Raw genomic sequence first — 19,597 nt, forward strand, 5'->3', positions numbered from 1 at the left:
GTCAAACATTGCAATGCTGCGAGGGAACTGAATCTTTTGGCGGATTCATGAACCCGTCAAGATTTGTGGCCGACACACAAAATTTGCCTGTTTAAATTTGCATTTCGCGTGCTTTTCCAGGGTTTGGCCGGTCGACGAGCGCATCTGCACGTCAGTTCGAGCAGCAACATCACAGCTGGAGGCCTCGCCCGACCTTGTGACTCCTCCACATCTTTCCCGGTGCTATTTGGTGCCCTCGCGAAAGAGATATGTGGTCGGTGAGGAGCCGAGTTGTCAAGGCCAAGCAAGCCAGCTTCGATTTCATTCGACCGCGCTTTTAGCCTCGAGTCAGGTGAAGAATTTGGCTGAAGGCGGGTGCGCTATGACTGGACGAGGAGAGCGGAGGAGGCGTTGGAAGGTGCCGTGCATGGTTGCGGAAAGTCAAGGGATAAGGCACGGACCGCGGAAGCCGTGATGGAAAAGAGCTGACGGGAGGATGCAAGAGTTGAGAGACGACGTTGACACTCACAGCGCTAAGGTCGACGCGTGCTCGCTTACCACCGCGTCTCCGTGCTGACAGGGACCCGGCGGTTTCGCATTCAATGAACGTCGTAGCAATTGTACATGGACTGCGAACACGACCTCTGTTCGGGTGCTTTCGCTGTAAAGCTTTCCTTAGCCCAACATTGACTCAGTGAAGCTCGCCTTGGGCTGTCTGGCACACGTTGACAAGAGGGTGGTTTTGGCGCTGCGAGATGTGTGATCGGCCAAGCTCTCAAAATTTGTCCGCCATCTTCTGGGCGCTAGTTAACCACCACGAAGATCTCTGATGGACATTGATCCATTCGCGTTTCGAGGGAGAACTTCAATTCAAACGGCAAATCTGCATGAGCCATCCAAAGTAACACCCCTAGCGAGGTCAGAGGTAGGTTTATGCTGTCCTTCAACTTCTGTCGGCAACTGTAAACGCTTACAGGGCGCATCCAATTTGTCATCCCTACAACCGAGCTGCGAGGGCGAATATCCACAATATTGGCGGCAACGAGAGAGTTTGAGTTGAAGCTGCATGTCGCAATCTGTTCGGATTTAAGAAATCCGCATACTCAAAGAGCATGAAAGGTCTATGAATGCAGCAGAGCATTGTTTGCCAGCACAGCACCTCAAACACGATACATGTCGGTTTCGGAGCGAGTAATCATTGTTGTTGTCCGAATTATCCGTTTTGAACTTGGCATTCATGATTCCTCAGGTCACCACGCTAGCCACCATCGGCCAACGCATGACGGAAGCTTTCCCGCTTGAGCTTGAACAGGCTTGCTCGATTCAGACGAGCACGATGCCAAGGCTCCAGCCGACTTGAAGCTGGCGGAATCTTCCTAGAGGTCAGCGGATATACTTTTCCATGCACGAAGTCTTGGTGATTGTGATGGTGTGGTATGTGAGGTCTAAGGCGATCAACAGCCCCTCCTTATAGGTGCTATTCAAGCGCCATCCGGATATATCGTCGGCAGAGCGCTCGAAATTCTTGAAGATTCGCCCTGAATGACCTTGGCCTGGCGGGAATGCGTTCCCTTTGACGTTCTACACGCCGTTGTTGGTCTCATGACCTTCAAATTCTTTGGACCATTCGGATGAATTCGACGTCGTGTGGTGTGTTTGTCGGCTGGAGTGGGGTTGTTCCCAGACAAACCGAAGGATTGGACAGTGGTTGTAAGAGCGTCGAATCTGGAAACGACTCGAAACTTTGCTTGAGAAGACGAGGGAATTTTTTTGGTCGAACAAAAGAGCATTGGATATGATCGAGATTGGGGAGGGGTATCAAACGTGCATTGACGGAGAAACCAAAACTCAACGCCTGCCCTTCAAAAGCCTTCCTTTGCAAGCATATCGCAAATGTCCAGGTACAGCGCCACCGCATTGAAGTTTGGTCGTGTGCCGACCATGCTATACAGCATCCACTTGAAGCGACTCGTCCAGTTGATCAGATCCAGGTGGCTCACGCCGAGAAGTGTGCCCTTGTACGTTCCCCACCTGCTGCTGGACACGCTCACGAGGCCGTCATTCGGTGCGCCTCCTTCCATCTTCTTGATTACATCATGGCTCGGTTTGAATGCGCTCCACCGCGTAGGCTCCAGGCTTGCGCCGTAAGAGAAGTACCGCGTTCCTTCTCGATCCGGGGTTTTGGGATTGAAATCTTCGCACACATACTTGCGAGTCAATTGAGCAAACGCGCCTGTTTCAAACCCCAAGCGTTCCATGAGACCGTAGACGCGCGGAAGATTCGCCTCGCCAATTTCATCCATGACGTAGTCCGCAAAAGCGGAGCCACGGTGCGGCGTTGCGATGGTAGTAAGAGATTTGACAGCTATGCCAGCGGGCTTCATGCGGCTGATCATGTAGCGCGAGTCAAGCCCGCCCATGCTGTGTGCGATGATGTTGACGCTTTGAGGTTGATCCTGTTGGCCTGGTTGGTCTGGGGTTGGAGCCAGTGCGGTACGGATGCGCTCAGAGAGCATAGCAGCGCGGGCCTCGATGCTTCCTGAGGGCGACACAGATGCTGTGATGACGCGAATGCCTCGCGCTTCAAGTGCTTCGCGGATCCCGCGCCAGTACTGGATTCCTGGGACGTATTGTCCGACAAGCCGCAGTTCGTCAAAGCCCAGAAGGCCATGGGCAAGGACTACGGGGTGCTTGGGCTTTTCATATTTTGCGCGTATCTCGGCATATTCATCTTTGATTTCTCTTCCAAGATCGGTGATGCGAGGGTCCACAGGGCGTGACGGAGCTTGATTCGGTTGGGAAAGGACAGAAAACGTTCGTGTCCATGATTTTGGACGTAGACTGGTTACGTATTGATGAGGACGGTGGAGGGTGAGCGAGACGATAGTTGTCATTGTCTCCGGTCCATGGGCGTGATCATGGGGTTGTTGTTGTTGTTGGCGGTTGAGGAGTGCATAGGGCAGGTCGGGTGGTTCAAGGTTGATGTGGGTAAGCGAGATATGACGTCATGGGGAAGAGAGAATGGAGAATGCCCTGCCGGGGAAGGAATTCAACCATCTTCCATTGACAAGAGAGAAACCTAATGTCAAAAAAAAGCGTGCATCGATATTAGAGACAATTCTAGGAAGCTTTGTCTGGACACATACCAAGCACTTCGAATATATAACCTCGAGCATTCGCACCTTTCCAACTCGTCTTCCATGTCTAATCTATCTTTGGCTTCTGGTCACTCTTGTCTCTCAGTTGTCAAGCGTGTTCCTCCTGCTCCTGTCCGGTCGCAAGTCTTTGCCACCGCCAATGACCACCTCAAGCGCCTGGGTCAGAGCATTTTCATCGTACCTCAAGAAGCCTTCTCCATCCGTCCTCCTCCCGTACAAACGAACTGTCTCAATCCCGAGCTCTGTCAGCTCGGCACGATCAACCTTGGGTGTACCTGGCCCATCCAGGTGCAAAACGTGCGTGACATAGCTCTTGTACTGGAAAGGTGGCACGTCCACAAAGCCTTCACCCTGCGACGAGGATGCACCTGCCTTGGCTATGGCGGCAACAAAGTCCAGTGCCGTGAACGGGGATGACGATGGGCCAGTCTCGCGATCGAGCGTGCTGTTGAGAATCAAGATTTTGTGCTTGATAGCGGGACTGGAAATGGTTTGGCCAACACCGCGGAGAATCAAGTTGGGGATGATGGAAGTGTATAATGAACCGATCGAGTACACGACTGCCTGAGACGAAGCGATGGCGTCAAGGACCTTTGGATTTGCCGGAGGGCGAATCTCCTGACCATAGGGATTGATGTACCAGATGCGGTCGACGCGCGCGGGGAAATCTTCTTCTGCCTCCTTCGAAAAGACGATGTTCTGCTTTCGAAGAGTAGGCAAGGAACCGGGAAGATTTGCGTCTTCAATGTCATCATGCTCCTCGGTTTCGCGGGTAGGGGACAACACGTCTGGGACCGCAGTGGGCACACTTGGGTGGGAGATGGAATTCTGTCCAGTGATGATGGTGCCGTCCAGGAGGCCAGCAGAGATGTGGTGCGTGAAGTTGGTGTTGATAGCGGGGAGGACTGCAGTATTTTCTGGAACACCGCAGATGCTGCTTAGGAGGTAAATGGCGGATTCGAGGGATCCAGAGAAGATGCGAGCACTGCCATTATTGAGCAAAGTAGGTTAATATGCCAGCAAAAGCACTCACCCAGTCAAGAACAAGTTGCCGACGCTGGCACTGGAAAAGTCAAATGTTGAAGTTGGCCTGATTCTCTTCACGACCTCGAGGTTGAAGAGGTTGAGGAATGACCTTATCAACTCTTTCTTCTCTGTAGATATGCCTTGCCACAGAGCATGACGTGACTCGACAATGTCAAGCCATTCATGCCTTGCCTCATTGACCGATTTGGGGAGACGATGATTGAAGAAGGTTTTGATGGCGGCTCTCTCAGCATTGCCATTTTCGGGGATCAAGCGAACCAGGCGACCTGTGGACAAACTTAGGAATATTCTCGAGAACGGATATTGGAGCCGCACTTCTCAAGTCGCCAATTCCTGTGCGAAGTCAGTATCAAGTTTGCAGTGTGGCGAAAAAGTACTCACCTGGTCCTCCAAGGACGCGAATCAGTTCAGAGGTACTACCACCATTGTCGCTAATGGGGATGACGCAGCTCAAAGCGCAGTGCTTTCGTTCTGCAACAGTCTTGAAGACATCGACCAGACTGTTGGCAGCGCTTCCTCCGGAAAAGACAACGATGCCTTTTGGGTTTTTGGTGGTTCGAGCGACGGAAAGAGACATGGTTTTGCGTGGAGATCAAGAGAGCGCCGCGGTCGGGAGATGGCTTCAAGAGAGGAGACTCCAATAAGTAGTGCTGAAAATGTCGAAAAAGACACCTTTCATGAGCATGGTGGCTTGCCCGAGTTGGAATCGACCATGCAATCCTCTGCGCGACGGCAATGACAGAGTGGCGGAGTACAAGAGCATTCAGCGGTCGCGACGACGCGTAGTAAACAGTCATCGCCCAAAGCGCAACGCCATTGGCCAGCCGTTGCCCGTCTATTAATAAATTCACATCACGGGAAGATCAATATCAAACACATTTCTGGTCATTTTGGAGGCACTTGTGCAGCTTAGGGACTGATACATCTCCGTCCTCTCTATTTCTAGTGAAGCACAATGCGTCCCGTCGCGCATCCGCCAACAGCTGGCTGGCCTTTTGCTGGCCTTTCCATTGTATTCACGTCCCCTCGATGCATTTGCAGTGAGCCGCACCCGTGTGCTTCAGAGACCGTCGTCAAAATACTGCTCCCAATTCATCGCGGTGCAGGTCTTCTGATGGTCATGCATCCTCCAGAGCTCATCCATTAAGCCTCCTCCTTGGCGGCAGCGTCTGCCTCAGCTCTGCGCTGGCGCTTTTCCATCAGAGCATCTCTCCTCTCCTTCAAAAGTCTGAATTGGCTCGCCTCGACGCCTTGCAGCCAGTAGCCAAACCCTCCGCCGATGGTAGCAAAGAACGGGTACGCCCACAGCTGGTTGCGGATGAACAGGGGGCGCATTTCGATGGCCAGCTGCCACATGCGGACGGCAATGCCTGGAGGAGACGTCGCACGTTAGCACATTTGCCGTCTGGGGCGTCTGGAGACACTCGGTGTGGAGTCGGCGGAGGTGGTGGGTGTTCGGACGGGCCTACCGAAGCCGCTCCAGAACAGGATCTTGTGGACCATGGTGATGCGTCTTTGCGCGGGTGTCGTGAGAGAGAGAAGGAGGACGCTGAGCTTTGCACAGCGATGGCAATGTCTGTATAGAGCAGGTCTGGGTTTTTGTGTGGTTTCAAGGTGCTGAGCAACGGGTGGGTGCTGGGGGAGCTGCGATTAGGCGCTCGGACCGGCTCTTGGCCGACCGGGGCAGGGAGCGTGATGGCATTCGGCGCCCTTGCGATTCGCGACTGCAACCTGAGCGCGTCAACTTCAACTCCTTCTTCCCACCGCACCATGGACGTCCGCAAGCGACACGCGGGAGATGGCCCTACCATTGATCCCGTCGAGGTGCGCAAGAGACTCAGGACTTCCGACCTGCCTCTCACTCAAAACAAACGATCCGCCATCGAGTCCATTCTGCACACATTCAAGAAGAAGGGCGAGTTTGATGTCTTGCGCAAAAAGGCCTTTACCCAGTTTGAAAATGGGGTACGTCCGCCGTGCGTCTCCCAGATCCCAGCTAATTGTGCAAGTAGGACGCCAAAGCGAAGCTGCTCTCCTCGCTCGAAGAACTGGGCGAGTTTGAAACAACGCGCAACCCAACACTCTTGTCTAAAGACCGCCGCATAGCCGCTCCGCTCCTCGAAGGTGCCGCAGAACGTAGTGAGATTTACCGCGCCGCCGAAACACACATTCGCACCATCATTCAATCAATTCTCGATGAGCAAGCAGAGTCCAAGATGCGAGACATCCGCCGCATTGACATTGGCGATGATGCTGCCCTGGATGAGGCTCGAAGAGGCAGCAAGACAGACGAGGACTATCTTCAAGAAGCAGAAGAACGGAGACTACAGAGGCAAAGGCTGAGAGAAGAAAAACTGGAAAGACAACGCGAAAGGGAGAGGCAGGAGCAGGAGCGTGCAGAGGAAGAAAGGCGCCGCAGACAGGAGGAAGAAGAAGCGAGGGAACGCGAACGCGAGGAGCGCGAGGAGCGGCGCCGTAAAGAGCGGGAAGAGAGGGAGTTGGAGAGGCAGCGTGAGTACGAGCGAGAACGTGAAGAGCGGAAAGAAAGAGAGCGGCAGTGGGAGAGGGAGAGGGAGGAACGTCGTGAAAAACGTCGGCGGGAAGAGGAAGAGTATGAGCGTGAAAGGGTCAGACGGTACGAGAGAGAGCGAGAACGCGATCGCCAGGAGCGGTACAAGAAGAGGTCTCCAAGCAAAGACCGCGAGCGGGATAGGCCCAGAGTGCCTCGTCATTCACGCAGTCCAGACCGTCGCTCGAGCATTGCTCCCAGCGACAAAAAGGAGGAGGCCAAGCCAAAGACCGAGGAAAAGATTACAGATGAAGACGCCCTGGCGCTTCTCCTCGAGGAAAGCAAAGCGCTCGAAAAGTCTCTTCAACGTCCAGAACTCGAACGATCCGGATCTCTCGACCCGCCTGCTCGCAGGTCCCTCGTGCCCAAATCCATCCAACCACGCGACCCAGCGTCACGCTCGTCCAAGCCAGACTACAAGTTCGTGCCGCCTCCCACTCCCTCCAAGGAAGAGAGCAAAAACACACCCATCAGACAAGATCATCACGAAGACGCCCCGCCGCGTACCCACCACCGCGAACCCTCGGCCGCCCCATCCGTTCGCTCCTCGCGCGCCGAACGAGAAAGCTACCGCGCCCGCTCGCGCTCCTTGTCGCGCGGAAGCCACTATCGTCGCCGCCGCAGCCCTACACCCGACGCCCGCCGCTCCAGCCGCTACTACGACCGCGATCGAGACGACCGGAGGTCAAGCCGATACTATGACCGCGAGCGCTCGCGCAGCCGGACGCGACGATCACCTGACCGGCGATACGACGACCGGCGGTCTAGTCGGTACCACGACCGTGACCGCGAGCCAGAACGCTCTCGCAGCCGCAGCAGAAGAAGGTCGCCAGCGCCAGCAGCGACGTCGTCTGCAGCTCCTCGGCGCAGCTACAACCGCGACCGGCCGCGCTCCCGCAGCCGGAGCCCCAAAGACATTGACCGGTACGTCCCAGGCAACAGCATCATCAGCAGCAGCAGCATCGTCAATCGAAGCAGCGCCGCGGCTCCTCCTCCTCCTCATCCTGCTCCTTTTTCGACGACAGCACCACCGCCGGCATACAGCAGAGCAGTGAAGGATGACAGATTTGTGACGCGTGATAGGGACTTCAGAGACAGAGACCGCGATTCGAGGGACCACCACCACCGTGAAAGGGACCGTGACGTCGTCAGAGACAGCAGGGACCGCGACCGCGACCGCGACTACAGAGACAGAGACCGCGACCGCGACCGCGATTATAGAGACCGAGATCGCCGCCGCGACAGCCGCGACTACGCGCCGCCCCCGCGCTCCTCCAGGCTTTCGGACAACATCGACCGCTACATTCCCGGCGGCGCGCCGTCGGATAGGGATCGCGATAGGGAGAGGGACAGAGATCGGGAGAGGGATACAGACCGAAGTGAGAGGCGGAGGAGTAGGAGCCGTAGCCGTGGGTCTAGGCGGTAGGTGGATTCGTGGTGTGGCATGTAGACGAGAAGAGAGGGGTAGAGTTGAGAGCAGTGCAGCTGAATATGTCATTGAGCATTTGACAAAAACGCATCCCGAGCTACCAGTCAACTTCACCTTTTGTGCAGACCTCTCCCCGTTCGACCTCCTTTCAGGCAGAGCAAGGCGCAGTATAGCGATTCGTTTGCACGATCAATTCTACAAGAAAATGACCTACTCGTTTCAACTCTTCCCATTCCTACAGCGAATTCCTGACGGGCTACAACCGCGCCCTTGCACTCATCTCCAGCCATTGTCCGCCTACCGGCTGCCTTGTATCTAATTGTTTGCCTGTGTCCATACACGCATCGCCATGCGGCAACAGGCTCCGACACGGGTCGACAAACGAACGAGCAAATCAATCGAACCTGAACGTCTTGCCCTTGAGCAGCGAGCCGCCCAGAACCTTGCCGACCGCGTAGCCGGCGTACGCACCGCAGACGATGGTGACGGGCCACTTTTGCCATTCGCGGTCCCTGTGCGCGCAACGGAAAGAGTTAGCCATCAATCCTCAAAACAGGCGTGTTCCTGTCTCAATGCCAATGCCAACGCCAATCCCACGACAGCACCCCGTGCGCCCCTTCACGTGTATACAAAGGCTCAAGAGCAAGAAAGCAGAACTCACCAGTCCAGCGGAATGGGCACAGCGCCAGCCCACGCGCCGACGACGGCGCCAACGGCGGCGCCGAACACCTCGTCGGCGGGCACGCTGAGGGAGGCGAGGGCGCGCCACTTGGCGCCGTCGACACCGCAGGCGTGGATGAGCGGCACGCTGGCCAGGTAGGCAATGTGCGCGGCAGCGAGGGCCGTGTGTGCGAGGTGCGAGGTCGCGGGCGCGCCGAAGAGGACGAGCAGGATTGAGAGGAGCGGGATGCCGGCGATCGTGGCGAGGGTTAGGGCGAGGATGGCCGTCTGTTTGGAGGTGGTGGGGTTAGTTTGGGGTTTGCTCTTGCTTTTGCTGCTGCTGCTGCTTGCTGCTGCTGCTTGCTGGTGTTGGGAGTGGTGTCGTGATGGAGGTAGTGCAGGCCGTGGGTATATGGAAGACGACAGCGCAAGCAGAATTGACAGGAAGAGTGTGGAATGAGAGATTCAATTCAGCATACAGTGATGCGGCCTCCAAAGCCCTTCTCGCCCTTGCCATCCTTCTTGCGCCTGCCGGCGGCAGCTTTCGACGGCGCCGCGGCACTCGACCCAGCGGCGGGCAAGCAGACGGCAGCGTAGAGGACCTGGAGCGCGGCGAGGGGCAGCAGGGCCGACGCAAGCGCACCGACCGGGTCGGCGACGATGGCCTTGAATTGCAGCGCGTAGAGCGAGAGGAGCAGCACCGGGTGCAGGTGCGTGTAGATGCGGGCGAGGTCGGTGCCGAGGGGCTCGATGGGCTTGGACGAGGGCGGCGCTGCTGCTGCCAGGGCTGCAGGTTTCGCCGCCGGCTCCTCGATGCGCGTGAAGATTGTTTGCGGCTGCTGCGACATTGCTGCTACCGGTGAGCCATGCGGGCTGTGGTGGGAGGTTGCTGGAGTTGGAGGTAGGTTGGAGCTAGCTTCAAGGTACATATCCAACGGCAAGGTTTGGGTTGCGGCGGGAGATGGTCGGGGCATTGATCCACATTGTCGGGACCATGAGGATTCAACTGAACACCCTTGCAAACATGGCAGCAAGATGGATTGATTGGAGTATTCTATTCCTGAATTTTGATCCTTTTGGAGCTCCTCGCCCTTGGCTTCATGCTTTTTGAAGAAGTGTAGCACCATCGCATTCACGGCACCTCAGCAATCCATTGACATCATCCGTCATCTCCGCGGCTTAGGCAGTCTCAGTGGGAACGAGGTTGCGCAGAGACAAATCGTAAACGACATCCTCGACCTCCTTCACCTGTTCGATTATTAGAAGAGCTGGGCTGGGTCTTGAGCGCTGGACATACCCTGTACTTGATACCATCGCTCCGCCTTCTCAGCGAGTCGTTCTTGAGATTGAGAATCTGGAAACCGGCGTGGATGTCCTTGATGAACTGAGCAATCTGCATGGGGCGGTTGTAGTCGCCGAGAGTGACCGAGTTCCTCGCAAGACGGGCCTGTTGAATCAGTGGGTGGTCTTGGAGAAAGAAAATTGGGAAGAAAACATGACATACCAATTCGTCAATCAGCGAAATGAGTGCCTGGAGATATTCCTCAATCGTGAGATGGAAGGCGTCCTTCTCCTTGAGGTTTACCGGCACTGCAGAGTGTGGTCAGTACAGAAGGCCATTGAAATCTGCGACATTGGGACTCACCGTTCATGATGGCGCCAACCTCCTCAATTGGAAGGAGACGGCCAGACTTTGCATTGCCGCCCTCAGGAGCAAAGCCTCCCAAGTAGCCACAGTAGAGAATGGTAAAGGCCTGCACCTGGAATTAGAAATGAACGGAAAAAACGTATCGTGGTCGACTTGCCGTGTCCTGGACTTGGCGGCTCCACATGCCATTGAACTTGTAGTAGGGGTGCTTGGAAGCCGCTTCCGAGAGTTTTTGAACGGCAGCAACTTCATCGCGAACAGCACCCTCAGCGGCGGTGATGACGGTGGGAACTAGATTGGTTTAGCTGAATGTCATGCAGCATGACGGGAGCGGCACGCACGCTGAGCAAGCGGGGTGGAATGGGCCCGCGAGAGTATCGATTGGGCGGACCGTCCTGCAGAGAGTCAACATGGAAACTTTCTGGCCGAAAATTCCTGGTCCATACCGTGCTTCTCGAGAGTCTGGATAATGTCGCGGAGTTCCTGTGCACGGTGGCGAAAAGACGTCAGATTGCTGCGACATGTTGACCGAAAAGACCGGTCCTTACCTCACGGACAGCACCGTCCTGGTCGACACGCTCCTGGAGCTGCTCGAAGAGAGCGGGATCAACGACGCCGGATCTTTCAGCTGCCATGGTGGTTGAGGTTTGTTGTTGGTGTTGTGTTTCGTGGACGCGGCAGAATTTGCGTCGGCAGGCGAGATTGGAAGCGTGGTTCGCGACTGCATGTATTCACGAGGTGCACTGTTGCGAGGTGGAATTCCCGAATTGACTCCCATTTTATTCGCTTGACGTTTCTCTGGTATTATATGCGGTCCTGGCGTTGGACAAAGCCATGCACAAAATGTCTACACTGTTTGCTTGCTTCCTGATTAGCGCAGGGATTGCCAAACGAGAGCCCCAACTGCAGCACCATGCCACGACAAAACATCCATCTTGAATTGACATCCTCTTCGAACACCCACGCCAGGCAAGTGTCTCGATGAGGCACAATAGGCCGCTCGGTCCAGAATTGTGCTCTCTGGGCGACACTGCGAAGTCAAATACACAAGTCCAGCGGCCGACTTTGCGAGGGACGAAGGTGTTGGCTACCCGTTCCCGTACCAGCGGTCAGACTGGCAGGAAAACAGAGACTACAATTGGTCATAGCAAAGTCGCAAGAAGGCACTGAAGAGAGCGAGAGACAGGTTAGCGACGGCTGTGGGTTATATGGCGGTGCACCGCCTCTGACCATGTAAGCAGTCTCACTCACCTCACACAAGGCAACGGCACCACCCTCCACAGTCACACTCGAGTCACGGCCAGACCTGGATAATCTCACCACCAGGCCTCCAACCGCAGGAACCGCGCAGTCTGCAGCCCAACCCAGAATCATGCATCGCCATGCAAGCGGCCCAAATTCTCGTCTTACCGTGCGCCTTGTTTGACTTGACGGCTTCATCTTGACGTCTCAATCTACTCCACGAAAAAGAATCACGATTGCATTCGGCGGATCCTCAACCTTAATTGCGGCTTGCCAGGATTGGCATCCCTCCCAGACGACCGCGTCTGGCCTGAGCAAGTCGTCTGTCACGCGTTGCCGTCATGCAACATGAGAGCCAACATCTCCGCTGCCGACGAGTCAAGCACTGCAGCTCCATCACTTGGCCTGCGAATGATGTGAAGCTGCTATTGCTTCGCGTGGGGTATGCAGGCATAAAGACCTACAGTCAACTCCGTGGAGGCGCCAGGTCGCGTCATCTTTTTCCATCATTCGCTCTAGCCCATGCTGAGCCCTCCTGGACATCTGACAGCCTGCTTCCCACAAGAAATTTTCAAACACCCCAAGTACCTGCGGTTACTGTCACAACCACAGGGTCGCTGCGGACTTGTTCCCTGTCCACGAGAGCAAATGAACCAACGGCCTCGCCCTCCTTGGCTCCACGTGCACTCTGATCCATCCTGGAACCCCGTAGCTGGACCGATTGGCCTTGATAGATGATACTTCCACGACCATAGTGATAAGCCGTCCTTTTTCCAACCGTCCCGAAAATTCCCTGCATCTCCGGGCTGATTTTTTTCATATTTGTGCCCTGTTCCCATTCTGCAGTTTGGATCCCAAACCACTGTTTTGATGCATCATGCCTTTGGCACAACTCGCAACCATAGCCCAGGCGGGCTCATTGTTCACAGCCACCAGATCACTATGGGAGCTCACACGAATGGTTCGAAACAAGAGGAGGCAATCCAGACAAACACAAAAGGTCGAGCAACTGTTGGATGAGCTCGAGACTTTTGTCGACCGCGGAGTTTTGACCAGGAAGGAGTGGACGTCATTTTGCCTTCAGGTTGAAAAGTCCATCGCCGATGCCGAAGCAACACCTCTTGAAGCACAAGCCCAGGTACTCGACTTCATCGAGGCGCTTGAAAACATTGATCAAGAGTTCGCCGATTCCGAATATGAGTCCGACACCTCGGACGAAGGCGGCCACAAGTCTCGCAGGAGAAGGCGGCATCAGCGCCGGAGCTCTGAACCTACATTACACTCCGAGTCTTTCAGCGATGCGCGGCGTTCCTTGAATCGTTCGCATTCAGTTCAGGATCCGCACGCAGGACTAGTTCCTCAGTCAAGAGGCATTCCGCCCATGCCAGTTGCGCTTCCAAGTCAATTTCAAAACAGACAGCTCTACGGATATGGCCGACCTGTAAGTAGTGGTGGTGTTTGCAGAGACATTTTGCTCACGAACTTACAGGCATTCCACACTGCCGCTGCGGTTCCCCCTCCCCCTCCGCCAGTCCACGAAGATCCGCGCGCTGGAGTGGCTCCAACCGGCTATGCCATGCCCAGGTACGGGGCCTCAGTCAGCACCACTGTCGCGCCGAACATGAGTAACACCTCATTTGCAGCGAATACTTCCCGCAACAACAGCTTGGCGGCAGCGTATCGGCGTCCGCGTCCCGTCCCGCACGGCAGCTCCCTGTCGAGCTCCAACACGCGCAAAGTTACGACGAATTCTTCCTCTCGCCTGCCGTCGGACCCCCGTCCCAGCCACATCCACCCCGGTAGGCATGATGCCCATCGGCCCGCCAGCTCCGACAATTCTTCTGCACACGCTTCTTCGTTTTCTTCGGGCACGGCGTCTCCGGTTTCGCCAATCGACAGCAGTAGCGGTAGCAGGAGGAGCAGCACCAGCAGTGTGGCAAGCAGCGATTATGTGTTGCACCCGAGTCGTGATGCGCATCAGCAGCAGCATAGCAACTTGCATCATCCAAAACCCCAGCATGTACCTGCACCCCAGACAGACCGACAGCCTCGCGTCTTTTACTTTCCTCCTCCTCCACCACCCAACGCTCCCGCCATGGCAGCGGCAGCCTCTGCTCCGGTCCCGGTCCCAATTCCGGTCTCAATGCAAGTCCCTGCTGCTCCAATCGCCCAGCCAGTCTCACTGCGCGATCAGCTCATCGCGCGCGACGCCTTGCTCGCGGGCAGCTTGGACCGGCGAGTCCCGCGTGCCGGCAGCCGGTGCTCGAGCACGGCCGGGACGTACCTGGATCCGCATGGGGAGTACGGCAAGAGGCGGAGGAGGTGAAGAGAGAGATGGAGAGACGGCGGGAGGACGTGCTCCAAACTTCGCGCTTGGAAGACTAAAAATTGCACATACCATATTATGACGGCATGACGCGAGGCAGCATGGGGTTGGTTGGGCATTACTTGGTAACGGCTGTGGTGGGTGCATCTGTCTGTTTGGGCACCATACTTCCTCCTTCATCACACGTTTTGGCGGTTCGTCCCGGCGAGGGAACCATTGTGGAGTACCCTAGATTGGGACGGACACGGCTCGGGAAGGGCAGGGCAGGGCCGGGCAGGACAGGGCACGCCGCGGTTGAGCGGCAGGGGCTGCGGGACGCAACTGAGTCGCTGCTCTCTGGCACACTGACAACTGACGGTTCGAAGAGCGGGCGGACGCGTGGGGCGCGCGGCAAGCCGGCCGACCCTCCCGTGGGTGACCTGCCTTGTTCTTCGCCCTTGGCTGTGCTGGTGGTGGTTGTTTGATGGACGGTGGCGGTGGACGTAGAGCAGAGAAGCGCGGAGGGGACGATTAATGTGTGATGAACTTTTCTACCTCCTCATTGTGCCTTTTTCTCTCGGTGGACACATCAAATGCCTTCGCCCCCCTCGTGTCAATTGCTCAACTCATCTGCATGGTGGATCGCGACATCGGTGCGTCCATCTTGCTCCAATCATATATCTTCCACCCGTCCTGTCCACATCAAGTAAACGATCCGCTCGCTGCTCTTATCGCGACTCACAGCATCAATTGAGAAACACAGCCTGTCCATCTGTAAAATTGCAACACATACACTTAGCAAATAACCCACTCGTCCTCTCGCTGGCCGCAGCAAGGCCATGAGCAGAGCTGGCAGTCAGTCCCCTGCATGGCATGCGGGAAATAACAACATACATCTTGCTCCACGCTGGAACGGAAGAGGATGTCAAAGAGGGGAATGCGATTGAACCAGTGTTTCCGCTTTTGATTTTTCAGTCGTAGGGAACTGGGGATGTGCTACGTAGGCATGCTACCGAAGATGATGTTTTGGTCAGGTGTTTGTGCCATCCATTGAGATGGAAATGCTTTTGTGATGACGTCCATGGTCCTTCCTTTTCGGCCCACCTAGTTCATTTGCAAATAACTCACCACCCGCCTCCACAACGGCAGCGCCGCATACGCATCGAGCGCCAGCATGTCAGCCTCAGACACAGCCCGGCGGCCGGACACCAAGTCGGCGGTAGCGGGATCGACGAGCTTGGTGCGGAAGACGAGCTTGTAGCCGACAAAGGCGACGACGAAGATGGGCGCGGTGAGGAAGAGCTCGAAGAAGCTCTGCACGCGGTCCGCGGCCGGGTCCATGGGCGCGACGGCCAGGTACAGCGCCGACACGAGGCAGAAGGACAGGGCGAGGATGAGCAGGATGGGCTCGAGCGGCCACCATCGCACCGTGTACGCGTAGCGGCCCTGCAGCCCGGCGTCGCCTTGCAGCGCCAGCGCGCGCCGCATGCGCAGGTTGGTGACGCCGACGACGATGGGGTCGATGAGGAAGACGATCGACGTGAGGCTGCTGAGCCAGGTGAACATGAGCGCGCCGCCTGAGCTGCAGTTGACGTAGGTGAGGACGAGTCCGATGGTCGCGCCGGTCGCCAGACTCCAGATGGGCCGGCCCGCTTTGTCGACTTTGCCCATGAAGGCCGGGAACATGCCCATGCGTGCCATGGCCGTGGCGATGCGTGAGGAGAGGTAGAGCGCTTCGGCGCCGATGGCGAAGAGCGAGAGGATGATGATGGCGTTGATGAGGTCGGGGAGCCCGCGCACGAGGCCCGCTTGGTTCATGGCCACGACGAAGGGGGAGGAGGCGGCGTTGGATGTGCCGAGGAGGGATGGGGATGTGTAGGGGACTAGCATGAGGACGAATGCAAAAGCTGTTGAAAGTCAGACGCGATCGGTGAAGACGAATAGGCGGGAATACCTGGGGTCAACAGGACGATGATACGCGTCATGAGGAGGCCCTGAGCCCGAGGGAGAGACACCCTGGGGGAGGAAGCCTCGCCGTTGGTGATGCCAATCAGCTCTAGGCCAGCAATGGCCCATGCCGCAAGAATCATCGATTGCACGATTCCCTGGGAAAGTCAATTGATTTTGCCTGGAAGCTAGGCCGAGGAATATCAGTCTGCCTTGTGGACTTACCTTGTAGCCATTCGGAAAGGCGTCAAGTTCCGTAAAGTTTTGATAGTGTTGTGTCGTCCCCGTAGGTCCAGCGCCAGCCAAAAAGGCAATCAGGGCAAAGATGATCAGCAGCAAAATGCCCACTTTGAGGGTGCTGACGATAAACTCGAATTCTCCAAACCAGGTATTTGGCATGGCGTGGATGAAGAAAACGACGAGCAGGTATATGGTCATGAGCGCTGGCACTGGAATGGCATCCGTCCAGTACGATACCACAATGCTAAAGATGGCGCCTTCGGAGGCTAAAGACACAGTCCAAGCAAGCCAGAGACAGAATCCTGACGACCAGTTAGTCTTGCATCTTGAATGAAGGAGCTCAAACTCACCACATGCAAACCCAAGCGCCGGATCAACAAAACGGGAAGCGTGGTCGATGAAAGATCCAGACGTTGGAAACAAAATGGACGCCTCAGACAAGACGCGTAGTGCGAGAATCATGGTGACAGCTATGAGAACCCATCCGATGAGGAAACCCGGGAAACTTCCATAACGGAGCGCCTAACGACTTATCAGTGTCAAGCTCCAAGTTCAGACGAGTAGCACAACTGACCTTGCCACTGCTCACAAAGACTCCACTACCTAGACAGCCGCCTAGGGAGATCATGGCCATGTGCCGGGGTTTGAAGTTGCGCTTCAGCTGGCCCTGATGGGCCTCAGACGCTCCAGCATACTCGGGCCCATCAGCCAAAATCTCCCCCTCTTTGATCGAGTCCGCCGAGTACGCTTTGGTCGCCGAAGCCTTTTCAAAATCGGAATCGTCAGCCATGGCGATTGAAGCAATCAGGTCAAAACTTGTCGGCTGCTCGTTATTCTGTGGCAACGCTTGGGGTAGGATAAGGGCATGAATTCAGTGTGAGTGTGCAGCCAAAGTCGAGATATCAAGTGAGCATCTTATAACCACAAGTCCGAATGGACGCTACCCCAAACTGGTGGATCTCAGAATGCTTTGGACACATTGTTGGTCTCTTGCGGAGATAGGAACCATGCCCTGATTATCATGTACCCCACTTCTGTTTGCGGGTCAATTGTCATGGATAAGGCGCGCCTTTGTAGAGGCGATGATGAGCCTCCTGCAGCTCCACAGCCACTAAAGAAAGGTTTCTACTGCAGGGGGGGTGATAGGGAAGGCAATCAAAGCAGACTGAAACGACGCGGTCCAAGAGCTGCGAAGCCGGTTATTGTAATTCAGGATTTTGATAGCCAGTAGAGTCTAAGAAAATCAATACCCTAGTCAGATCGAGCTAGTCTGATTGGGGTATTTACAGAGATGTTTTCCCCCGGAGGGCCTCGCCGAGTATAAGCTCGCAGACACACGGGTTTGCGGTAAGGTAAGATGCCGAGCCCCGACCTTGGACGAGGCCGACCTGACGTATGAAAATCACCCTTTCGCCCGGAACCGAGCTCTTTGAATGCCATGAAGATCTAGAGCTGACGTATTCCGAGTGCTGAATACAAGTGGGGAAGCAGCTGTTCAAGCCGAAGTCATCGTGCCCAGCGGTCCTTATCCGAAGCCAAAGGATTGAGTAAGAGGGTCTGAACTGAGAAAGGCCGCTTTCCATTGACAGAGTTCATTGCGCACCATGGCTTTGTTATGGTGAGGCGATTTCCAATTTGCCAGGTGTGCCTTTGGGGTTAGCCGGGAGTCGTGGTTGCTTTTGCTGCCAGGAACAGTCAATGCCTCCTACCTCGGATCAAGCTACCCTCTGGGAAAGTCGAAGTCGCCTCGAAGTCGCCTCGAAGTCGCCTCGAAATCGCCTTCAAAGAGGCGTCGGAGTGGGGCTCTTGAGAATGAGCAATGGAGTCTACTCCTTGCGCCTGTGACGTGCCTATGATAGAGCCCTGAATCAACCAGAAGTTGACAGACGCGAGCCTGCATCGGCGAAAGGCCATTCAGGACTAGCTCTGGAGACTTTGGAGCCAGTGACATGACTTGGCGCAGACATTTCACGTCTCTGGCACCTCTTGGATTCCGGCACCTGACTTGGTCCTCTTCTTCCCCATGAGTTTGCCCAGAACATCTCGCTCCTGGTCTTCTGCGGCACCCGCGTCGGCTTCCATTTCATCCTCGGCATCGTCACTGCTTTCCGAGTCTTGGTCCATTTTGTTTGGATCCTTTTCTTCCAAGACTCCCAAGCCAAGGTCCATTTCAATGTACTGCCCACTTTCGTCTACTTGGTCCAAGGATTTTTCGGCCAGTTTTCCCGCGGCACGATCACGCTCGAGCTCTTCATTTGCAGCAGCGAGCTGAGGCAGAAATTCCTTGAGACGGTTGCCGAGCAGGGAGGTTCGAGGCATGGCCTTTTTGTAGAGATTCTTCCGAGCTTCTGCGTTTGGTGGTTGAGGCAGGGTGGGTACGTCGGCTTCAGAATCTTCATCTTGGCTGAGCGAATCATCCTCGGAGTCAGAGCTTGGTTCTTCGGATGATGTGCTCAACGCGCTGCTGTCTGATTCGGCGTCGCTGGCATCCTCAGGTTTGCGTTTGGTCTCGGTGGCGGGGTTGCTGGCGTTGGGAGCAGAAGTCGAAGTCGATTGAGGGCGAGTTCTTCGTGGAAGCTCGTGAGTGAGGGGGTCGGAAGATGGGCGGTTGTCGGCCATGACGACGTCGATGCGGCTTGTTGCGATGCAGTGGTGATGGCGGACGTGTGAGGAGTGCAGCAGCGGGCGGACTGGAGGGACCTGGACGATTATTTTTGACCGGGGTTAGTTCTGCCAAGGCGGTGAGGGTTTGTCGGGCCTGTCCGCGCCCGCCTGCCGCCTGCCTCAAGGAACATGGTTTGGCGACTGCGGTGGAGACGATGGCATGTTTCCTCTCCCCAACACACGCGCTCGCTCTGCTGGACACATCCGACAATTTCGAAGCGAGCGTCCGTGTCGCCCATGGACTGTCGTCTGCGGCGAGCGACGGGTGTGCCGTGCCGCGAGGGACAGCTGAAACACGACGCATTGAGGCTTCGAACAACGACTGCTCCTTGTCCAATGGCCCCCCCGCCACTTCAGGGCTGAGCCGCTGGGCTGGCAGGGGTTCGCGCGCCCGCATCAACCACAAAGACACTCTCAACTTCATTGTTCTCTCTCCTCCCTTCTCCTTTTGTCCGCGCCCGTCTCCTCTACTCTTCCTCTGCGCTTCTGACCGGGCCCTATTCTTCTCTTTCCTCCTCCACTCCCGTCGCATCATCAACTCCTGAACCCTGGGACCATCTCCTTAAGCCTATCCGGACTTTCAACGGCACCCTGAAGACAGGTACGTGGCGTATGCTTATACACGCCGTCTCTTTAGTCTGTCCATGTTTCGTTTTTCGCTTCCTGTTCCGTATTTGCTTTGCTGGCTTTGGCGTGCACCAAAAATCAA

General features: G+C 55.9%; 9 protein-coding genes across 9 annotated transcripts; 2 read left to right on the forward strand and 7 right to left on the reverse strand.

Annotated features, from left to right (window-relative positions):
- Positions 1-1,809: 1,809 nt before the first annotated feature.
- On the reverse strand, positions 1,810-3,326 carry J3D65DRAFT_138386 (Alpha/Beta hydrolase protein). Its single transcript, XM_066793963.1, has 2 exons — positions 3,319-3,326; positions 1,810-3,188 (listed from the first exon to the last, which is right to left on the reverse strand). The coding sequence occupies exon 2, from the start codon at positions 2,871-2,873 to the stop codon at positions 1,842-1,844; it is 1,032 nt and encodes a 343-aa protein (XP_066650894.1). The 5' UTR covers positions 2,874-3,188; positions 3,319-3,326; the 3' UTR covers positions 1,810-1,841.
- On the reverse strand, positions 3,219-4,761 carry J3D65DRAFT_648244 (uncharacterized protein; the record flags this gene model as incomplete). Its single annotated transcript, XM_066802377.1, has 4 exons — positions 3,219-4,122; positions 4,171-4,450; positions 4,500-4,517; positions 4,566-4,761. 4 exons carry the CDS (start codon positions 4,759-4,761, stop codon positions 3,219-3,221), a joined length of 1,398 nt encoding a protein of 465 aa, XP_066650895.1.
- A 304-nt stretch (positions 4,762-5,065) lies between these two features.
- Positions 5,066-5,811, reverse strand: J3D65DRAFT_639686 (uncharacterized protein). Its single transcript, XM_066801737.1, has 2 exons — positions 5,654-5,811; positions 5,066-5,554 (listed from the first exon to the last, which is right to left on the reverse strand). Exons 1-2 carry the CDS (start codon positions 5,685-5,687, stop codon positions 5,328-5,330), a joined length of 261 nt encoding a protein of 86 aa, XP_066650896.1. The 5' UTR covers positions 5,688-5,811; the 3' UTR covers positions 5,066-5,327.
- Positions 5,812-5,922: 111 nt separating this feature from the next.
- J3D65DRAFT_639689 (complex proteins associated with Set1p component shg1-domain-containing protein) lies at positions 5,923-8,392 on the forward strand. The gene is made up of 2 exons (XM_066801738.1): positions 5,923-6,149; positions 6,197-8,392. Exons 1-2 carry the CDS (start codon positions 5,955-5,957, stop codon positions 8,177-8,179), a joined length of 2,178 nt encoding a protein of 725 aa, XP_066650897.1. The 5' UTR covers positions 5,923-5,954; the 3' UTR covers positions 8,180-8,392.
- On the reverse strand, positions 8,215-9,784 carry J3D65DRAFT_639691 (GPI biosynthesis protein family Pig-F-domain-containing protein). Its single transcript, XM_066801739.1, has 3 exons — positions 9,322-9,784; positions 8,844-9,130; positions 8,215-8,694 (listed from the first exon to the last, which is right to left on the reverse strand). Exons 1-3 carry the CDS (start codon positions 9,769-9,771, stop codon positions 8,577-8,579), a joined length of 855 nt encoding a protein of 284 aa, XP_066650898.1. The 5' UTR covers positions 9,772-9,784; the 3' UTR covers positions 8,215-8,576.
- Positions 9,785-9,868: 84 nt separating this feature from the next.
- On the reverse strand, positions 9,869-11,250 carry J3D65DRAFT_639694 (Translin). Its single transcript, XM_066801740.1, has 8 exons — positions 11,039-11,250; positions 10,937-10,973; positions 10,832-10,885; positions 10,648-10,781; positions 10,488-10,596; positions 10,347-10,432; positions 10,140-10,289; positions 9,869-10,090 (listed from the first exon to the last, which is right to left on the reverse strand). Exons 1-8 carry the CDS (start codon positions 11,123-11,125, stop codon positions 10,022-10,024), a joined length of 726 nt encoding a protein of 241 aa, XP_066650899.1. The 5' UTR covers positions 11,126-11,250; the 3' UTR covers positions 9,869-10,021.
- Positions 11,251-12,269: 1,019 nt separating this feature from the next.
- On the forward strand, positions 12,270-14,318 carry J3D65DRAFT_138556 (uncharacterized protein). The gene has a single exon (XM_066793964.1). It carries the CDS (start codon positions 12,610-12,612, stop codon positions 14,056-14,058), a length of 1,449 nt encoding a protein of 482 aa, XP_066650900.1. The 5' UTR covers positions 12,270-12,609; the 3' UTR covers positions 14,059-14,318.
- Positions 14,319-14,832: 514 nt separating this feature from the next.
- Positions 14,833-17,481, reverse strand: J3D65DRAFT_687445 (AAT family amino acid transporter). The gene is made up of 5 exons (XM_066803845.1): positions 16,799-17,481; positions 16,575-16,746; positions 16,210-16,526; positions 15,992-16,142; positions 14,833-15,944 (listed from the first exon to the last, which is right to left on the reverse strand). The coding sequence occupies exons 1-5, from the start codon at positions 17,012-17,014 to the stop codon at positions 15,142-15,144; spliced, it is 1,659 nt and encodes a 552-aa protein (XP_066650901.1). The 5' UTR covers positions 17,015-17,481; the 3' UTR covers positions 14,833-15,141.
- Positions 17,482-18,027: 546 nt separating this feature from the next.
- Positions 18,028-18,843, reverse strand: J3D65DRAFT_687449 (uncharacterized protein; the record flags this gene model as incomplete). The annotated part of the gene is made up of 1 exon (XM_066803846.1): positions 18,028-18,843. One exon carries the CDS (start codon positions 18,841-18,843, stop codon positions 18,193-18,195), a length of 651 nt encoding a protein of 216 aa, XP_066650902.1. The 3' UTR covers positions 18,028-18,192.
- Positions 18,844-19,597: the final 754 nt, after the last annotated feature.

This window comes from Phyllosticta citribraziliensis, assembly GCF_038025025.1.
Source record: "Phyllosticta citribraziliensis strain CPC 17464 chromosome Unknown J3D65scaffold_13, whole genome shotgun sequence".
Taxonomy (NCBI): domain Eukaryota; kingdom Fungi; phylum Ascomycota; class Dothideomycetes; order Botryosphaeriales; family Phyllostictaceae; genus Phyllosticta; species Phyllosticta citribraziliensis.